General features: G+C 42.3%; 1 protein-coding gene across 2 annotated transcripts in view; it reads right to left on the reverse strand.

Annotated features, from left to right (window-relative positions):
• The window catches only part of dennd2b (DENN domain containing 2B), a 378412-nt gene that overhangs the window by 115555 nt on the left and 241968 nt on the right, over positions 1-20889 (reverse strand). For both annotated transcript variants that reach the window (XM_080190197.1, XM_080190196.1), the window contains exon 4: positions 10423-10577. In XM_080190197.1, coding sequence (XP_080046323.1) covers positions 10423-10577 — 155 coding nt within the window. The remainder of the gene's footprint in view (positions 1-10422; positions 10578-20889) is intronic.

The raw sequence follows: 20889 nt of genomic DNA on the forward strand, positions 1-20889 counted from the left end.
GATCAGAGATATCTCATAGTGGTGTGGAGCTGAAAGGGATTCCAGAGACAGGGAGAAGGCCAAGGCCATGGAGGAACTGGGAAACAAGGGTGAAAATTTGAAACCGAAGATGCTGCTTAAGGAATGTAATTCAGCCCACACAGGAATGACAGAGAAATGAAACATGTTGCGGCTAAAGGCAACCATAGAAAAATACTAATTAAAAAAGAAGCACTGAGTTAATCAGTTTTGTTCATACTTGCAATTGTCTGTGAGGTTAGAAATTGCGGATCTCCAGATCCAAACTAACCAAAAGGAATTTATGGTGTTTTTGTTTGCAGGAAATGACTGACGGAACACAATGGCTGGTAAGATTCTCTATGGGAATACACGATTCCGCACATCACCAGGGGAAAATAGAGATTTCAATGGCCATTTCAAAAATAATTTGCCGGGTGCGGGGGGAGGGGCGGAGAAGGGAGGAGCAAGAGATGGCTAAAATAGAAGAAAAATGGGCAACAGAAATAACAGCGTCATAATAGGTACATTAAAATGAAGGATTCTTTTAAGTTTCTTTTCTGGGTATGGAAGAATGAAAAGAATCAATTTGTCATTGATTCCTTCATGGCTGTATTCTTATGTATTTGACACATCTTGGGGTGGCACGGTGGTTAGCACTGCTGCCTCACAATGCCAGAGACCCAGGTTCAATTCCAGCCTCACCTGACTGTGTGGAGTTTACACATTCTCCCGTGTCTGTGTGGGTTTCCTCTGGGTGCTCTGCATACCTCCTGTAGCCCAAAGATGTGCAGGTTAGGCGGATCGGCCATGCTAAATTGCCGTTTAATGGCAGGGGGATTAGCTGGGTAATTACGAGGGGTTACGGCGATAGGAATTATTGTTGGTGCAGGCCCGATGGGCTGAATGGCTTCCTTCTGCATGGTAGGTATGCTACGATAGGCTTCTTTCTTTCTGTCATAACACATTGAAGGGTAGCTTTTAACTTTGGGCAGACTCTGGAGAGTGTTAAAGGGGGTGGGGGGGGTGGGGGGAGGGGAATGGAGGGGAGTGGAAACAGAAGGAATTCATGCTCAAAGTTCCTGTCGGCCAGACTTTCACAGTGAGTTGCAAGTACTGATACCCAGTTCATCACTCATTGCGAATCAGGAATTCAAACTCAGCTCCGTCATGGAAGGGGAGACAATTGCCGGGGGCGGGGTGGGCTAACATGTGGAATGAAGGGTCAGACTGAGGCTATGGACAGGCTTGCAACAGACAGAAGGTTTTTGTGGGCTAGGAGAAATGTTTGTGTTTTAAACAAGAAGATTATGGAGGGCTGACTAAAGGCTTAGTCAAGGGGGTGGTTTTTAAGGAAGATATTAAAAGGGGAGGGGGAAAGGCAGAGCGATTTAGGGAATGGATTCCAGAATGCGGGACCTAGACAGCTGAAAGCTCACTATGGCCAATGGTGAAACAGAGATGGGGGAATTTAAACAAAATAAGAGTCTAAAAAGTGGAGTTGGGCATGTTGTGAGACTGGAGAAAGTTTAAAGACTGGATATAGGAGAGGATGTGCCAAGGGAAATGAAAAAGCAATTAGAAGTTATCATTTCCAGCCTTTGTGGTATTTTACTTTTAAGTAATGGGTCTGGATTGAGCTCAACATGAGAATCTCTGTGAGCATTCCTGATTATACTGCAGCAGGCACAACTGTTGGCTGATATCTCCTTTGTAGGGATAGTTAAGGCTGGAAATGTTAAAAATCTGCGGTGCATCACTGTTCCTATTCACTTATGCAGTTACTATTTAATAATATGATCGGAAATTAATAAGACACGCCAAAGATTAGTTGAAAATTTATTCCACTGCTCCCTGATGAAGAAGATTACGTGAACTCACTTCATGACTTCCTGCTGTGAATGGATGAGGAGACAGTTTTGCAATGTAATAACAACCAAGACACTCCAGACTGTAGGGGGTTAAATCAAATGAACTGAAAACTGGGGAGTTTCTATAAAGACTGGGCAATCTTCACTGCCACTTTTAAACAGGCTGCAAGTTGAAAAATTTAGGCTAACGTGCCTTTCATCAGTAGAGTCCCAACCTGTTTAACCTTTCTTCAGAAGGCTTCACGCAATGTCAAATGGTAGCAGTGTGAGGGTGCACTCTCTAATTAGCTGTTAAAGAAGTAAAGACCTCGGCAAAAGACAAAATAGTTCTAATCTTCACCAAGTGCATTGATTAGCTCACTCAAATATGCAGGGGGAACTATTCAACTAGACCCATTAGTGGCACTGGGATCACGATGCGGAATTACTCTTCACTAGGTTTTGTTAAGGCAGGCAGCAAGTGAACTTTATGCTGGTTTCCCATCAATATGATTTTAGCCTGCAGCCCCGTGTGAAACATGTTGGTAGCTGCCTGCACTTTCAGGTGAATGCATATGGTTAGCATAGCACGATATACAACTGCACGTTATAAAGGCAGCCTTTCCCACTTAAAGGGGAATTGAACTAAGGCCACAGCACCTGGTAAAACCATGTCAATGGAGCAAGAGCCCAGACAGAGAGGGCTCTGAGATTCTTTGATGCAGCTGTCAGCGCTGGAAACCGTACAGGGAAGTCATGAGGAGAGAGAGGACATGCTTTCATAGGGAACAATAAAGACACAGCCTGTGAAGGGAAAGGCAGCAGGGGGAAAGGGAGGTGAGACTGGCACAAGGATCTGACTGCAGAGCAGGAGAAAATTCAATGACCTTACACAGGTGGTTAAGGTAGCAGTGTGTAGCTGCTATCTGCTTTGGATGTTTCATCTCACGGGAGAGCCCAGGACCAGAGGGCATAGTCTCAGGATAAAAGGGACGCCAATTTAATTCTGTATCTCCAAATGATCTCACCTGTCACCACACCACCAATGTCTCATGCTGCTCAATGCACCACACACACCATTCATCTATTAGTAATCAGTACTTTATAGCAAAGATGTGGATCTAAAGAGAGTGGAAAGACCAGCACCTCTGAGATCAGTGCACCCTTTTTAAAGGGCATCGTGATTTCCAGACAACCCCATGCACTTGCCCCCCTCCTACTCGCTGATTAAGACCAACCACACCCACCCTCCCCACCCATTGGCATCAGGCACAACCCCCCCCCCCCACCCCCACTCACTGCCACTAGCAGCCAGCCCTACCCCTGCCAAAGTGAGCAATGGGGTTGCCAAAGGATTCTGCTTAAGCCCCTGCCCCCTCTTCAGGCCACCTCCCCCTTTTCAGGCCTCCAATTCTGCCTGCCCCCATTTAAATGAGGACTTAACTATGCTAATCTGGTTCCAGTCCAATAACTGTGGCACAGTGGTTAGCACTGCTGCCTCACAGCGTCAAGGACCTGGGTTCAATTCTTAACTTTGCGGAGTTTGCACATTCTCCCCATGCCCGCGTGGATTTCCTTCGGGTGCTCCGCTTTCCCCCCATAGTCCGAAAGATGTGCTTGGCCATGCTAAGTTCTCCCTCGGTGTACCCGAACACCGGTGCTGGAGACTGGCAACTAGAAGATTTTCACAGTAACTTCATTGCAGTGTTAATGTAAGCCAACTTATGACACTAATAAATAAACTGAAAACAATTGAATATTGAAGAATCACGTCCTCCTCCTCTAAAAGATCAGAAGCAATGATAATCCATAAGTGTTAACATTCATGATTACTTGGCAGAATCTGATTGTTTATGCACTTTGTTTCTCTTCAGTATTCCAACGGTTGCTTATATTTTGCAGAGAGGGGTTGGTTGGAAGACTAAGAGTTAACATAGGAGTGAATTCCTTCATCGTATCTTAATGCAAAGTTCATGTATGCCAGCCCTGTGGTGCCAAAAATCACATTTGGTTTTATTCAGACTTACTTGGATATCTGAGAAATGTTACAGTCCTGCTTCGAATTTATATCACATCCTTGGCACGTTTCTTGACCTTCTTCCAGCTGACCCAAATATTTCTAACTTTGGTTAAAATAAAGAAAGATTTTTCAATGCTTTCCTCCCTCCCTCACTCTCTTCAAACTACTGTTTTCGTCAAACATTGTCTACACTTTAAACACGTAGGTTACAAGATGAAGAAAAATGCTTGGTTGCGAAATTTCAAAAGAAAACTGGATGATTTGCTTAATCTTTCTTTGTAATGTATGAGTCAAGTGGGCACAGTGGTGCAGCACTTTGTTGCTAGAAGGAGCTGGGTTTAAACCTGTGGTTAGTCCAGGTGTGTTTTGAGTGTTGTAAAGGGGAGTATGTAGAATGTTGATTAAGAACCTCCCCAGAAGTGAGGGGGTGGAGACAGCTGAAGGCTCATTCAAATATACAGCCAAAATTCTTCGAGCTAGTAATCTGCCTAACCTTTCAATGTGGGAATATTATAGAAAAATCTAAACTACAATTTCTTCCCGATTTATAAAAACGTCTTCTCACAGAACACAGAATCAAAGTAATCAAATCAAAGTAATCAAGATAGAGCTGGACATGGTGACTTCTTGCAAGCTGTGCCCAGTTTCCCTTCTAATTCAATCTTTTACTCTCATTCTATGCTTTTAAAACTCATTCTAACTAACTCTTTTAAACTCTCTAACAATGACCTACCTCACATTAAGTTGATCTTTCTCTACATCCTAGCCATTACTATGTCACATTCTGCAGTCTGCTTTCCTTCCCTATGTACAGTTTGCTTTGTCTGTAAAGCATGCAAGAAACTATACTTTTCATTGTATACTAATAAATGTGACAATAATAAATCAAATCAAATAGAATCTCCATGCAGAAAGAGGCCATTTGGCCCAACAAGCCTGCACCAACAACAATCCCACTCAGGCCCTATTCCTGTAACACCACATTTTTACCCTGCTTATCTTCCTACCACAATTAAACAAACCCCCACATCTTTGGAGTGTGGGAGGAAACTTGAGCACCCGCAGGAAACCCATGCAGACACAGGGAGAACATGCAAACTCCACACAGACAGTCACCCAAGTTCAGAATTGAAACTGGGTCCTTGGCACTGTGAGACACAGTGCTAACCACTGTGCTCCTGTGCTGCTTGCAAACACATTATATCCATTTTGCCTTATTGATATTTTACCATCTATATTAGGTTCTTTGCTAGGAAGAAGCCTTCATTCGGAGGCCGCGCTGTTCTAAACCAGTTACTAAAGCAGACCTGAATTTACAGTCCTTTTCATCTACTTATTTCCTTTTCTGCCTGCAATACCTCACTGCAGGTGCTGATGGAAAAGAGAAAACTACAGAGGCTGGGATTTCACAGCTTGTATAGTTAGTGAAAACCCTGTGTTGAAACTCTTGGAACTATAGAAGGTAAAGAACCTACTGGGAATTAACATTAGCATGAGATTACAATCTTGAGATATGTGGTGGGGAAATTGAGGTTTGACACATGAGATTCTTGCCAAACGCAGGATATCAGGAGGTAATTTTCAACCCAGGGTTATGCAAGTTTTTTTTTTACATGGAATTGAGCATATTAATGGAAGTTTAAAGATACTTTATCCATTTTGAAAGCTTTAATGAAGGGAATAAGGATGACCAGATGTACTCAGGTTTCCAATTGATTATCAGTTTAGTGGCTGTGAAGAGCCATGTCATTAACTACAGTAGATATTAATCAATATTGATATTAATGATAAAGATTATTTCTATCTAAATTCAACATCCTGGATTGTCTAGAAATGACCCATTTTAATCAGTAGCAGGGCCCAGGGCAGGATTATACTGGTGACAGCCAATAAGCAGACCGTGGTCAAGGGTGGCCATTCTAAACAAAAACTTCCCAAAGATTACAGGGCCGAGCGCTGGAGGGAAACCTCTCTCTGGAAATGGGAGGGGCCGTGGAGGGCCCTTCCCTGCTGCTGTTCTGTTTTGTGAAACTTTCTCTCCCGGGCTGCTGCTAGGAGACTGCCTCCAATTAGCTGGGGGGCGGGGGGGGGGATGTGATTTGCCAGCAGCAAAGTGTTGACAGCACTGTTAAGTGGCCCTTAATTGGGCCATTAATTATGCTAATAGGCTGCCTATCTCCTTGGGGTGGGCAGGCCAACCGCTTCGGATTGGGATGGCACGGTGGCACAGCAGTTAGCACTGCTGTCTCACAGTGCCAGGGACCCAGGTTCGATTCCGGCCTCAGTCACTGTATGTGGAGTTTGCACATTCTCCCCATGTATGTGCGGGTTGATTAGCCATGTTAAATTTACCGTTAGTGTCAGGCGAATTACCAGGGTAAATGCATTGGGTTACAGGAATAGGGCCTTTGTGCGATTGTGGTTGGTGCAGATTTGATGGGCCGAATGGGTTCCTTCTGTACTGAAGGGATTCTATGCCACCATTGTAAAATGCCCTAACAGCAGTGCTGCTCCCACAAAGTTTTCTACAATTTTGCTTCAAAGGCAGCAAAGCACGAAATAAAAAAGAGGAAAAATAAATCCCATTTACAAACAAACAAATTAAGATCAAGAGTAGGCCACTCAGCCCCTCGAGCCTACCCCATCATTTAATAAGATCAAAGGTGATCTGATTTTCAGCATTCCCTCCAAACCTCAATAACCTTTCACCACCTTGCTTATCAAGAATCTATTTAGCTTTGCCTTAAAGATCTTCAGAACTCCTGCTTCCACTGCTTTTTGCAGAACAGGGCTCACAAAAATGCCAAAGATTCACAACACTCAGGGAAAAATATTCTCCTCATCTCTGTCCTAAACAGTGGCTGCTTCTTTTTAAACAGTGCCCCCTAATTTTGGATTTTCCCACAAGAGAAGGCATCTTCCCTGTATCCACCCTGTCAATAGCTCTCGGCATCTTATATGTTTCAGTCAAGTCACCTCTTACTCTTCTAAAACTTTCCTCATAAGACAACTCTCCCAATCTCGATATTAATCCAGTAAACCTTCACTGAACTCCTTCCAATGTGTTTAGATTGTACCTTAAATACAGAGATAAATATTGTAGCTAGTATGTCAGATGTGGTCTCACCAATGCCATGTATCACTGAAACATAACCTCCCTAATGTAATATTCAATTCCCCTCATAATAAACAATAATTAGCTTTTCTAGTTACTTTCTGTATCTGAATCTTTTGTGATTCATACAATAGGGCATCCAGATCCCTCTGAATCTCAGAGCTCTGCAGTCTCTCATCATTTAGATATGATGTCATTTAGATTTATTTAATATTTTAAATGATATTTTAGATATCATTTAGATTTATTTAATGTCAAAATGGGCAATTTCACATTTTTCCCCCATGTACTCCATTTTCCAGATCTTTATACCCACTCACTAAATCTAATATCCTTTCGTAGGGGTGGTTCCAGCAGATTGGAAAACAGCAAATACGATGCCACAGTTTTAAAAAGGAGGTAAACAAAAGGTGGATAACTGTAAGCCAGTTAGCTTAACTTCTATAGTAGAGAAAATGCTTGAATCTATCATCAAGGAAGAAATAGTGAGACATCTGGATTGAAATTGTCCCACTGGGAAAATGCAACATGGGTTCATGAAGGATAGGTCATGTTTAACTAATTTACTGGAATTCTTTGAGGACGTTACAAGAGCAGTGGGCAATGGGGAACCTGTAGATGTGGTGTATCTAGATTTGACAAGATGCCGCACCAAAGACTGCTGCATAAGATGAAGGAAAACAGTATTACAGGTAATGTATTAGCATGCATAGAGGATTGGTTAACTAATAGAATGCAAAGAGTGGAGGTAAATGGGTGTTTTTCTGGTTGGCAATCAGTGGCGAGTGGTGTGCCTCAGGAATCAGTTTTTGGGACCACAAGTTTTTACAATTTACATAGATGATTTGGAGTTGGTGGACCAAGTGTAGTGTCAAAATTCACAGGTGACATTATAATGAGTGGTAGAGCAAAATGTGCAGAGGGCACTGAAAGTATGCAAAGGGATACTGATAGTTTAAGTGAGTGGGCAAAAGTCTGGCGGATGGAGTACAATGTTGGAAAATGTGTGGTCATCCATTTTGATAGGAATAACAGCAAAATGGACCATTATTTAAATGGTGAAAAATTGCAGCATGCTGCTGTGCAGAGGGACCTGGGTGTCCTTGTGCAAGAATCTCAAGGAGTTGGTTTGCAGGTGCAGCAGGTAATTAAAGCAGCAAATGGAATTTTATCCTTCATTGCTAGAAGGATGGTGTTTAAAAACAGCGAGGTTATGTTACAACTATATAAGGTGCTAGTGAGGCCACACCTGGTGTACTGTGTACAGTTTTGGTCTCCTGACTTGAGAAGGGATATACTGGCACTGGAATAGGTGCAGAGGAGATTCACTAGGTTGATTCCAGAGTTGAGAGGGTTGGCTTATGCAGAGTGACTGAGTAGACTGGGGCTGTACTCTTCGGAATTCAGAAGAATGAGAGGACATCTTATTGAAACATATAAAATTATGAAGGGACTAGATATAAGCAGGGGGATTGTTTCCACTGGCAGATGAAACTAGTGCTAGAGGCCATTGCCTCAAAATAAGGGGGAGCAGATTTAGGACTGAGTTGAGGAGGAACTTCACAAAAAGGATTGTGAATCTGTGAATTCCCTGCCCAGTGAAGCATTTGAGGTTACCTCACTAAATGTTTTTAAGGCAAAGATAGATAAATTTTTGAACAGTAAAGGAATTAAGGGTTATGGTGACTGGTTGATAAGTGGAGCTGAGTCCATGAAAAGATCAGCCATGATCTTATTGAATGGTGGAACAGGCTCGAGGGGCCAGCTGGCCTACTCCTGCTCCTGTTTCTTATGGAGCCTCCCTATGTCCTCTTCATAACTTACTTTCCAGCCTATCATTATGTCATCAGCAAATTTAGCAACAAAAACCTTGGTTTGTTCATCCAAATCATTGATATAAATTAGAAAAAGTTGAAGTCCCAGCACTGATCGCTATGGTATACCATAGGCCCCACTTATGCTTACTCTCAGCTTCCTGTCAGCCAGACAATCTTCCATCCATGCCAAAATATTACCCCTTATACCATGGCCTTTTATTTTCCAATACCTTTAATGTGGCACTTTATCAAATGCCTTTTACAAATTTAAGTATAGTATATCCACCAATTCCCCTTTATCTATCATGTTCAACCAACTTATTGGAGTTCTTTGTGGATGATACTTCCACAAAGAACTCCAATAAGTTGATCGAACACGATTTCTCATTCAAAACCCTGTCAACTCTACCTGATATTCACATCATTGTGGAGAAAGCAAAATATTGGGCCACGCACATGGGCCTAAAGGAGAAATGTGAATATCAGAACACAAACTTTAAAAGTATGTATGCACATTTTTAAATCCTACAACTTTTAAACATTCTTCTGAGCGAATGGGATGCTGGCCTTCATTGCGAGGGGGATTGAATATAAAAGTAGGGAGGTCTTGCTGCGGCTGTATAGGGCATTGGTGAGGCCGCAGCTGGAGTACTGTGTGCAGTTTTGGGCGCCGTACTTACGCAAGGATATTTTGGCCTTGGAGGGAGTGCAGAGGAGGTTTACTAGGCTGATGCCAGAGTTGAGGGGGTTGAGCTATGAGGAGAGGCTGAATAAACTAGGCTTGTACTCGTTAGAGTTTAGAAGAATGAGGGGAGATCTCATTGAGACGTACAAGATGATGAATGGGATGGATAGGATAGAGGTGGAGAGACTCTTCCCGCTCAGAAAGGATAGTAGGACTAGGGGGCACAGCCTCAAGATAAAGGGGGGGCGGTTTAGAACGGAGTTGAGGAAGAATTTCTTCACTCAAAGGGTGGTGAATCTCTGGAATTCTCTGCCCGTTGAAGTGGTGGACGCTACCTCGCTAAATATTTTTAAGAAGCGGGTTGATGGGTTTTTGATAAGAGAGGGGATTAAGGGTTATGGGGAGAGGGCGGGAATGTGGAACTGAGCCACGACAGATCAGCCATGATCTTATTGAATGGCGGGGCAGGCTCGAAGGGCTATATGGCCTACTCCTGCTCCTACTTCTTATGTTCTTGTGTTCTTATAATTGCAAGGTTAGATTTTCAGGATGAGAGAGGCTGGCCAGCAGTAATTATGATTTCGTACGACATTTAAAAGCTCAGTTTCTCTTGAATGGACAAGGCCCAATGTCCTTACAGTTGCTTTGATTTCATCTGCTCAGCCATAATAGTGCATCCTCCAGGGAAACAGAGAATCACTGACACCAACTTCTGGATTTCCACATCTAACTGTACATGTCTGCATGGCAGAAATTGCTTTGAGTCGTATGGCCGACAACCTTGCTTTTGCAAATTCCAAGCTTATAATCATTCAATGAAGTAACACAACTGAAGTATAACAAACTTCAGATCATTATTTTCAAATCTTATTTTTGTGAATGGCTGACACAACAGTACTATTTTGAAGTGATTTTTCTGACTATTTTCTGACTCTTACCTATGATGTCTTCATAGGCATTTTCTTCTGCTAAAGTGCTTTTTGAACTGAATCGGCTGTGTCCCTCCAGAGGAGAGGTGGATGTACCATTTTCAGTAGGAGAGGGAGAGTGGGATGATTGAAGACTGACAGCATCTTCAAATTCAAAGGATTTCCTGGCACAAAACACAGAAAAGAGTTATTAGTTAATGAATATTTTAATTCGGTATCTTTTAAAGATGAGAGATTGCTTTACGCAAACTAAAATGTGCTGGAGCTGTCACAACTGTTACTCTTTTCACTCATTCAACCATTTTACTCAGTGATTTTTGCAGGACTAAATCAATGTGTTCTCAGACAATTGGATTGAAAAGAATAATTGAAAACTTAGTGGTGACGGAGAGGTCAAAGCCACACACTGCAATAATTTACTCTTCCCCAGTCCTCTTCGGGATTCCCCCACAAGAATTTTCATGGAAACCAGGATCAGGAAGGTAACCGTCAGATGGAGAGACACATAGCCTCAGAAAGGGTAAATCCCAGGACTGCACCCGAGAAAAGCTGCCGCTTTAGGGAAAGCTTCCTGGCAAAGCCAATGATCAAACTGCTGAATACCGTCCCAATAACAGCAGCAGAGCCAGCCACTCTGACAGTCGCAGCGACAGCACCAGTGAGCCTAGCAGCACCGTCCATGTCCCTGGAGGTGATGCTGGTTTGGTGATCCTGCCACACAGTCTGCACCAGTACATTCCCTAGTGCAGACAGGAGCTGCACTTGTTCATTTTGGATCTCTGGTCTGAAGTTTAGCCAAAGGAATGTCCCCAAAGTGCTGCGAACCACAGCAGGACAGAATACAAACTTAGAACAATCATACATCATGATTATACTCGATTTCAGAGTCGCACTGTCCTTCTCCTTCAGTCTCTCCTCAGCCTCTATGAGCAGGTTCATTTCATTTTGAGTCATAGACCGTGAAGGACCTCTCTTGAATTTGAGAGGGTGAAGCAAAGTAATTTTGACCATTGAATATAGGCATTAAAGATACAATGCCTGAAGCATTTGGGGAAATAACTTTCCTGAAAGAATTTTGAAAATTGCTTCTCCAATAGTTACAACCTATGCTGCAGACCAGAAGCTGACAAGAGCTAATCAGAGAGCAAAGATGGGTGATGATTATGAGCTGGTCCATAAATCTAAAGCCTTTCTCCATCACCTGCACAAATCCGAGAAGGACAGAAGGTGGGAATGTGGAAATGTGGAAGGAAAGCAAATAGCCAGAGAAGAAATGGGACAGGTTGGATTTCACCGGGACTCCTCCTCAGACCAGAACGATGTTGGGGGTGGTAGTGATATTCCAAGGCCTAAGCATTTCCATTGTAACAAAGTGGGACAGATTGTGCTGGAAGTTCTGCATGATGCCTTCATTCTCTAGCACTCCATTGTGCCAGCTGTATGTCAACCAATGAGGCAAAGCAAGGGATGGCTACATGATGAGGAGGGTTACTTACTGATGACAAGCTTCATGACTTTGGGTCACAACTACTATACACATGTGCAGCATGCATAGAAGAAGAGCTAATGCCTCCACAAGGAATGTGACAGAGCAGATCATTGACATACTGAAATAATTGCTGGAATTCTCCCAACTGGGGACTAGGTCCTGTAGAGTGGACAGGAATGTGGAGTGTTTCCCACTGCAGAGAGCAACGGAGAAAATGCCCCAAACTCATTAATTGTGCAACCTGGTGTTTTATGCCATAGTCCCTGGTGGGGCAGGTCAGACGGCACATGGTCTGCTGTCCTATTAGGCACCATATTAAAAAGGCTCCCATTCTCACTGACCCATTATCGAAGAAAAAAGATGGATATCATAAAAATGAAGGTAAATCTCCAGGAACACTGGAAAATGGATCTCCTCCAGGACATCAAATCTGGAAGATCTATCTATAGATGCTCCCCCCACTCACTGCTGTGGTGTTCCGAGGTCCAAGGTCGCTGTTGGCCTTCACCCTGAACTCCAGAGGCAACACCAGACATTGTTCAGGTAAATCCTGACATCTACACGCCACACTGTTCTGAACATGCTTCAAACTGGCATGCTTTCTTGCTAGCTTCTCAGAGAATTGGGTGTGGTTGGTCAGGCCATCATCTGCTTCCCATTAACAGGCTGCAGTGAGTTTCACACCAGCCTCCAGCAGCTTTCCCAATCCACCCTGACGGGTAGCAACTGAAGAACCCGTGGGAAATTTATGCTGGTGTAAAGCCAATTTTTGTGTCTCCCACCAAATTCTCTCTTGTGCGTGAGGTGTAAAACATAGGTGTGAATCTTACATCAGCACTAAACGAGTGAGGGTCTCTCCGGAACTTACCTTTACAGCAGCAGACAGGAAATCAGTGGAGAAACGTCCGGAGGGTGGAGCCTAGCGACTGGTGAGTGTATAAAATCCAGCTGGTGTGGCTTCAGGCCTAGTTTCCCTTGGGAACTTACCTTTACAGGAGCAGCCAGGAAATCAGTGGAGAAACTGACCACCAGGGAATCTGAACTCTGACATCATGGTTCAGACCAGGGAGTGACCTCTGGTTGGTGAGTTGTGATCAGGTGAAGTGTCTTTATAACCCTTTCATTTCTTTAATATTTTAGTTCAATGGGACTGTATAGGGTAGCGGTTTAGACAAGATTTAAATTCTGTTTAGTTCTAATTTGTTCTTACTATAGTGGGCAATAACCGAGACAGTTTAGTGAGTAGGTAACTTGGCTGATTGACCAATTTAGTTTAGTTATTACTTAAACAAAAGAGGGTTCACATAAATTAAATTTTAATTAATCAATTAAAGAGGGTAATGTTGGTCACACTAGTCCTATTCTCCACCTGTGACATGTGGATAATCCAAGACAGTCCAACTGTCCCAGAGGACTACATTTACAGGAAGTGCTTACAAATGAGGGTCCCAATAAATCACTTACATTGACTGGAGCATCAGATGGACGCATGTAGGAGCATGCATATGGCAGAGAGCATCGTAGGTAGAAGTTTCTGGGAGTGCCCGCACCCCAGGTTGAGGAAAATAGATGGGTGACAGTCACAAACAGTAGGCAGTCAGGGCAGGAGTCCCATGTGACTGCGACCATCTCTCTCTCAAACAGATACATTGATTTAGATGCTGTTGGGGAGGACAGCGTATCGGGAATGAAAACAGTAGCCAAGAGAGTGGCACCACTGCTGGCTCTGCTGTACAGTAGGGAGGGTCAAAGTGCAGGCATGAGATGGTGGTCAGGGATTCAATAATAAGGGGCACAGTCAGGCGCCTCTGTGACCATGATCAAGACTCCAGGATGGCCTGTTGCCTTCCTGGTACCAGAATCAAGGATGTCTTTCAGCAGGCACAGGAAAATGTGGTCCTGCAAAATGAATTCAGGCAGTAAGAAAGGCAGCTGAAATGCAGAACTTCCAGGGTTGTATTCTCAGGAATACTCCCTGTGCCACATGGTAGTGAGGCGAGAAATAGGAAGATAGTGCAGCTTAATAAGTGGCTTGGAGTTGGCGCAGGAGGGAAGGCTTCAGATACTTAGACCACTGGGATATTTTCTATGGCAGATGGGACCTGTACAAAAAGGATGCGTTGCATCTTAACAGGAAAGGCACTAACATCCTAGCCGGGAGATTTGATAGTGCAGTTCAGGTGGATTTAAACTAATAAGCAGGGGGTTGGAACTCCTATAGGTCACAGCCACAGGTCAGAGAGAACGGAGGCTGTGGAGAACTCAGTGAGTGGGTCTAGTAAGGCTAAGAGAAATAAAAGACAGGGGGAGACATAACAGGATGGATGGTCTGAGGTGTGTTTGCTTTAATGCAAAGAGTATGACAGTTAAGGCAGATGTACTTTTAGCTCGGATTACTACATGGAATTATGATGTAGTGGCAATTACGCAGACTTAGATGAAAGAAGGGCAGGACTGGCAGCTTAGCATTCCAGGATTTAGATGATTCAGGCCAGAGGGTGTTGCTTTATTGATTCGGGAGCATGTCACAGCTATACAGAGAGAGGACACCTTGGTGGCATCATGCAGTGAACAGGGGCGGTGCAATCACTCTGTTGCGGTTGTACTGCAGACCTCCCAACACGAAGCCAGCATGAAATGGAGGAATTGATATGTCAGCAGATTATAGGAAGATGTAAAAACGGAGTTGTTGTGATGGGCCATTTTAACTTGTCCAACATAGACTGGAATTCCTTTAGTGCCAGGCACTTGGACGGAGCAGAGTTTGTTCAGCGTGTCCAAGAGTGCTTCTTGTGGCAATATATAGGTAGTCCAACTCGGGAAGGGGTTATTTTAGGCCTAGCTCTGGGAAACGAGCCCGGACATGTGATTGATATCTCAAGGGGAGACCATTTTGGGAACAGTGATCACAATTCTTTAAGTTTCAAGATACTTGTAGAAAAGAATAGAAATAGTCCCAGAGTGAAAGTACTAAACTGGGAGAAGGCTAAATATGACAGTATTAGGCAGGAGCTAGGGAATGTGGACTGGAGGCAGCTGTTTGAGGGTAAATCCACATCTGATATGTGGGAGTCTTTTAAATGTTAGTTGTTAACAATTCAGGGCAAGTATGTCCCTGTAAAAACGAAGGACAAAGATGGCAAGATTCTGGAACCCTGGATGACATGAGAAATTACAAGCTTAAGAGAAAGAAGGAGGAACCATACATAAACTTCAGGAAATTGAAAATGGATAAGGCTCTTGAGGAATACAAAGATAGCAAAAATAACTTAAACAGGGACATAAGAGGGCAAAAAAGGGCCAAGAAATGTCCTTGGTAGGCAGGATGAAAGGTGAATCCCAAGGCTCTTTGTGCATATATAAAGGGGAAGAGGGTAGCTAAGGAAAGTGGGGGGAATTTGTGTTGGAGCCAGATGAGGCGGGTGAGGTCCTTAATGAGTACTTTGCATCAGTATTCACAAAGGAGAAGGATATGGTAGATGGTGTGTGTAGAGAAGAGGATGTTGATATTCTAGGACATGTTGAGATAAAAAGGGAGGAGGTACATTAAATACATTAAAGTGGACAAGCCCCCAGGACCAGATAGGGTCTATCCCAGAATACTGAGAGAGGCAAGGGAAGACATTGCCGAGGCCTTGGCCAAAATCTTGTATCCTCTTTCGCCACAGGCAAGATACCAGAGAATTGGAGAGTAGCTGACATTGTTCCTCTGTTTAAGAAGGGCAGAAGAGACAATCTGGGAAATTACAGACCACCAGTGGTGGGGAAATTATTGGAGAAGATTCTTTAATGCTTTACATAAAATAATGCAACTGTTGTCCTAAAGCAACCTATTCTCTGACCTATAACAAGCAATGTCACAGAGCCTCTGACTCTCAGGAAAGCAGATCAACTCATCCCACTCCCATGTCCTTTCCCCATAACCCAATTTTTTTTTCACTTCAGCTGCTTATCTGTTTGAAATGATCATTTCCATTTAAAAGCTACAATTGAACACATCTCAGGCAGTGTGTTTCAAAGTCTAACTATAGGTTACCTATCTTTTCTCCTTATTTAGCTTTTATTCTTTTGCCAATCATCTTAAAATGGTCTCCCTTAGTTCTCAACTCTTCTGCCAAAGAGAAATGTTTGTCTCTATTTACTCTTGTTCAAACTCTTCATCATTTTGAATACCTCTGACAGATCTCTTCTCAACCTTGCCTTCTTAAGAAGAACAACCACAGCTTCTCCATCCTATCCTTATAACTGAAGTTCCTTATCCCTGGAGCCATTTTCGCTAATCTTTTCTACATTCTCTCTAAAGCCTTTACATCCTTCCTAAGGTCTGGTGCCTAAAATTGCTCACAATACTTATCAAGGCTGAACCATGTTCTTTATAGGTTCATCATACATTTCTCGCTTTTAGACTCTGCCTCTATTTCTAAAGCCCAGGATCCTCAATTATATCCTCAATCCTGTGAAGGAACTGTGCTTTTATTGCACAAATGAAAATAATCAATAACTACAAGCCTGAGGTTAACACAACTAATCCCACCCGGGATTAAACGGTTAGTAGACCCTCTCAGAGTCTTGCTTTATATATGGCTTGGTATATCCCTGGTGGGCTAATTAGCAGTCCCTATGGAGCTCATATTCTATGAGCCCAACTGGGAGGTCAATTAGTGGTTCCCTATGCAGATCATGAGGGTTATCACACTATTGCTTAGTGTGATTGACACTGATCATTGTATACTTCCAGGTCCCTCTGGCAGCTCCAGTAAAATTGCATCCTTTATTTTGTGTTGTTTCTCCACACCCTTCTTGGCAAAATGTATCACTTCATAGTTCTCTGCATTAAATGTCATCTGCCATGTGTCTGTCCATTGTGCCAACCTGACTAAGTCCTCCTGAAGTCCCGTTCTCCCCTCCATGCAGTTCACAGCAGTTCCAGATTTTGTGTCATCTGATTCCATCTAAAGCTTACAAGTAGACTGGAGGAGGGATCCTATTTCAACAGAACCACATCAGCCCACACAAAACTTAAGGAATCTCTGTCTGCCAGTACTTACAGATCACAAGACATTCTGCCACAACCTCCAGTCTGCCTGCCAATTTCCAGGGCCAATTCCCAGTGTTCCCAACTCCATATCCAATAACAGTGTTAAATTTTGATGCTCAATTTTTTGCACATTCCGACCAATGCCAAGTTCTTTAATTGTGCTTCCCTGTTCCAGGCCTGCTCCTGCAATCTGACTGACACCAGGGACACCATGGGTCAGTGCAAAGCCTAAATCAGAACTCTATTAGCCAGTTTACTGCAACACCTGGTGCATCTCCCGGAACATTTTTCCTCTTTCTTTTGGCTTTCACAAGTGTAAGTGGTAAAATTTAATGCAATATTGAGACTGGCAAGCAGCTGATGAGTATCACACAGATCTAATTTTTAAGTTTAAAATGTCAAACAAATTTATTCTGCAAAAGTTGGATGAGCACAAACAGTTCATATTCTTTATTTCTAAAGCGACAGTGGACACTCTTCAACTTAATTCTCTGAATGAATAATGTAATAAAATGATTCCAAAAATTAAGTTAACTTTTTGTAAATAACTTTTAAGTAATGTTGCTTCTTTCCATTGAATTTTATATCTCTGCAGAACACTAATTAACCTACAGGATTGCTTGAAGATTCAGCTGGATTAATTTCCCAGGAAGATCGACTCTTTTCAAAGCAAAACTTCAGAACAACTCCTGTGGAGTAAACCTTTGTCATTACTGTCAGGGCAGCAATCTGAAGGACTGGGTCATCTGTTATTGTGGTACCTGTTTTTATCGAATTGAAAACTGGACAGGTTCTGTAGCAGGTCAACTTCTCCAGATCAGTGCCGGGGCTATGGAAGATGGAAACTTGCTCTGTGACTTAAACTAGAAGATCGTTCACAGAATGTCCTGGATTTTGCAAATCCTACCACTTAGGTTTTTAAAAATGGAACTTTAGTCATGTACAAATGGAAGCAATTGCACCATACTGATTTGAGTTTGAATTATTTCCCTCCCCCACAGGTAACTATTCAAGCCTAAGGTATTAAATTGAAATAAGCTTGCTTTTGAGGTCTGGGCTGACTCATTTTTTGAAACAACTTATACGGTGACTGGATTTAAAGAAACATGCATTAACTAAAACTAGACACCGTGCTTTGTTTTTGTCATTGTAACATCTTTTTATATTAGTTAGTAAGCTAAGTTCACACGAGTAGCAGAAGATAACAAGCTGTGACTGCTGCGCTAAACTAAGATTCATTCCATATTAGTAATGTCATAGTTTCACTGTGCTTCTCACCAGGTACAGGACCTATCTGATCTGATTGTTTTCCTTTCAACGCTTACAACAGCTTCTCTCTGACTTGAATTAAACAGATCTCTATCCACTTCCAATAGCAGATTTAAATAATTGTGCATTATACTTTAAAGTTACATCAAACACATTTGAACACATTCATAGGATTGTAAAATCATAACAGGAGCAGGAGTAAGCCATTTGGCCCATTGAGTCTGCTCTGTCATTCAATGAGATCATGGCTGATCTGCTTGCGAAGGATGAAATAACCCCATTCTCTGTTGGTTTCTACTATCTGCAAATTTGTCAAAAGTCTCTGAGACGAAAGATCAAAATGCAATTACCCAGTCCACAGAAATAACTGCAAGGCATGTCATACGAATTCTTTTCTTGGGAATACACATGCAGGAGGTTTTAAAAAGTGGTTTTGCCAAGCCAGACAAAGAGATGAGTTATCAAAGTCACCTGGAAAAACTGTTGAAGGCAGCAATAAGAAATCGCTCTCTTTCTCCCTTTCTTTCTTAAGTTAAGAAAAAACAATAGTAACTGTCCATAGGAAAAGACCTCAGGAGAAATCTATTGATTTCTGGGACATGGGTCATGGAATTAAAAGGAAGAAAATTGTTCCCAACAAAGTGGAGTTACCTGGACTTCAAACAGCAAAGAAAAGTACAGCAAAGTAACAGGCCCTTTGGCCCTCCAAGCCTGTGCCGATCATGATGCCTTAACTAAACTACAAAAAAAACTCCAGAATTTTAAAGGGAACCAATTAACTTCAAATAGCCACAATAGTAAATAATACACAACTCAAGATCAAGCAAAGGACTCAATCATATATCCTTTTAACTGTTATTTGTATATTAATATCTCTTTACTTCTGATATCTATGTGCGTGTGTCATGCATTTTCTGTTTTTTTCCTCAGGTTTAGTAGCTAATAAACTTTCTCTTTCTGACGTGGTTTGAAAAACAAACTGGTTTGATTTGTTCCCTATTAAAAATAAATACATTTGGATTAGAAAAGGCATCTATGAGGGAAAATAAATTAAAAACCTTTCCTGCAACCAACCGAGGAGGCTGACTAAAGGGCAGCCAGTTTGTACCCTTTCGCCCACTGTAACAATAGTCAGAAGTAAGGCAGAGGTAGTCAGAGGTATTTTTGTGAAGATGAAGAATTGCTAACTGTGAGAAAATTAAACCTGTAACAAAGAAAAAAATCTCATGAGATGTTACATTCAATGCACTCTCCTGTGTGTCTCAAACCTGGACAATAAATAAAGATCTGTGGAAGCAATGACATGAACGTAACCTTCCATTTATGGACCACAAAGAGTGTCTGAAATTGCAAAAGCAAAAAGAACTTTTAAAAAGTGACATCCAGAAAGAAAAACCTCAGGACCCTGCAGAGATGATATAAAATAAAGTTTTATAAAACAAAGTTCTATAAAACAAAGTTCTGAGTGTTTATTGTAGATTTCACTATATTGAAAAGAAAACTCTCATTCATAAAACCCATTTACTACATTTGCATTCCTTCAACTAAATAAAATCCTATAACAACATTATTTCATTCAAATGCACTGTCACTTATAACAACAAGAATTGGAATTCACGGTTCTACATAAATGAGTCTATAACTACCTGTAACTGTCAATCAAACCGTGAAGTGCCAAGCACTGTGATAACAGTTAGCTGTGAAATCAGTCATATAGCACTAATCCAATAATGTCAACAGACAGAGTGAAAGAGCATGCAATTTTTCAAGCACTCTTAAGCATTTCTTTTCAAAGATTTAAAGGCTAAACTTTTAAATGCCTTGATACCTTGACAGCTCCCTTTGATATGTCTCTTCAACAAATGCTTCTAACAGTTTTGACAATTTATTTCAATAGGTCTACTGACAGTTCTAGTGAGGTTGACATTGGTTATGCACATTTTATGCACGCTAATGCATACTTTGCAAACTTCCAAAGGATATCTGATCTAACCCAAAGGGTGCCTTCCTTCCCCCAAAAATGCCTTGGGACCAGATCCAAAGGTCATCTTACATCCCCCAGGCTATCCAAATGAACATACCAATTTCAGATCTGCTCATACCTGTTCTAATCTGCACTGTTGGGTTTCTCACTCCTGGCCTATCAAAGTCTTGCTTCGCTGGAGGGAGCTGATGATTTAAATGGCCAGCTGACTCCATAAAATGCACCTGCATGAAATGTGCCCAAATCTCACCTCCTTGAAAATGGGAAGTGCCATGTTCCGGGGTGAGGGAGGGCAGGGAGCAGCTTCCGCCTTTTGGACATTACCGCTTTGTTCACCGCAGTGGGCAGGTGAAAATTTGGACCCGTATGTTTCTTTGATGAAGTGGAAATGGTAAAGATCATCGGCTGAGATCAGCAACGTATCACTCCATATGGTCGCTCCCCCAGTTTTTCAGGATCAACAAAGATTTACTAAGTATTCAGCAAAGGAAATGGAAACAGAAAGCTCTGGAAATACTCAACAGATGTGGCAGCATCTGTGGAGGAAGGGAAGAGCCAAAAGGCAGGATCTTCTGCCTTGCCTGCTGCTGGAATTGCCCAGTCTGGCCAAAAGTCAACTGACTTTCAACTGCTCCACCGCATAACCCAGAACACATCCTGCCATGACCAAGGTCGGAAAATCTTGTCCACGGTTTC

This window comes from Carcharhinus amblyrhynchos, chromosome 6 (genome assembly GCF_965287045.1).
Source record: "Carcharhinus amblyrhynchos chromosome 6, sCarAmb.v2.hapA, whole genome shotgun sequence".
Lineage (NCBI taxonomy): Eukaryota > Metazoa > Chordata > Chondrichthyes > Carcharhiniformes > Carcharhinidae > Carcharhinus > Carcharhinus amblyrhynchos.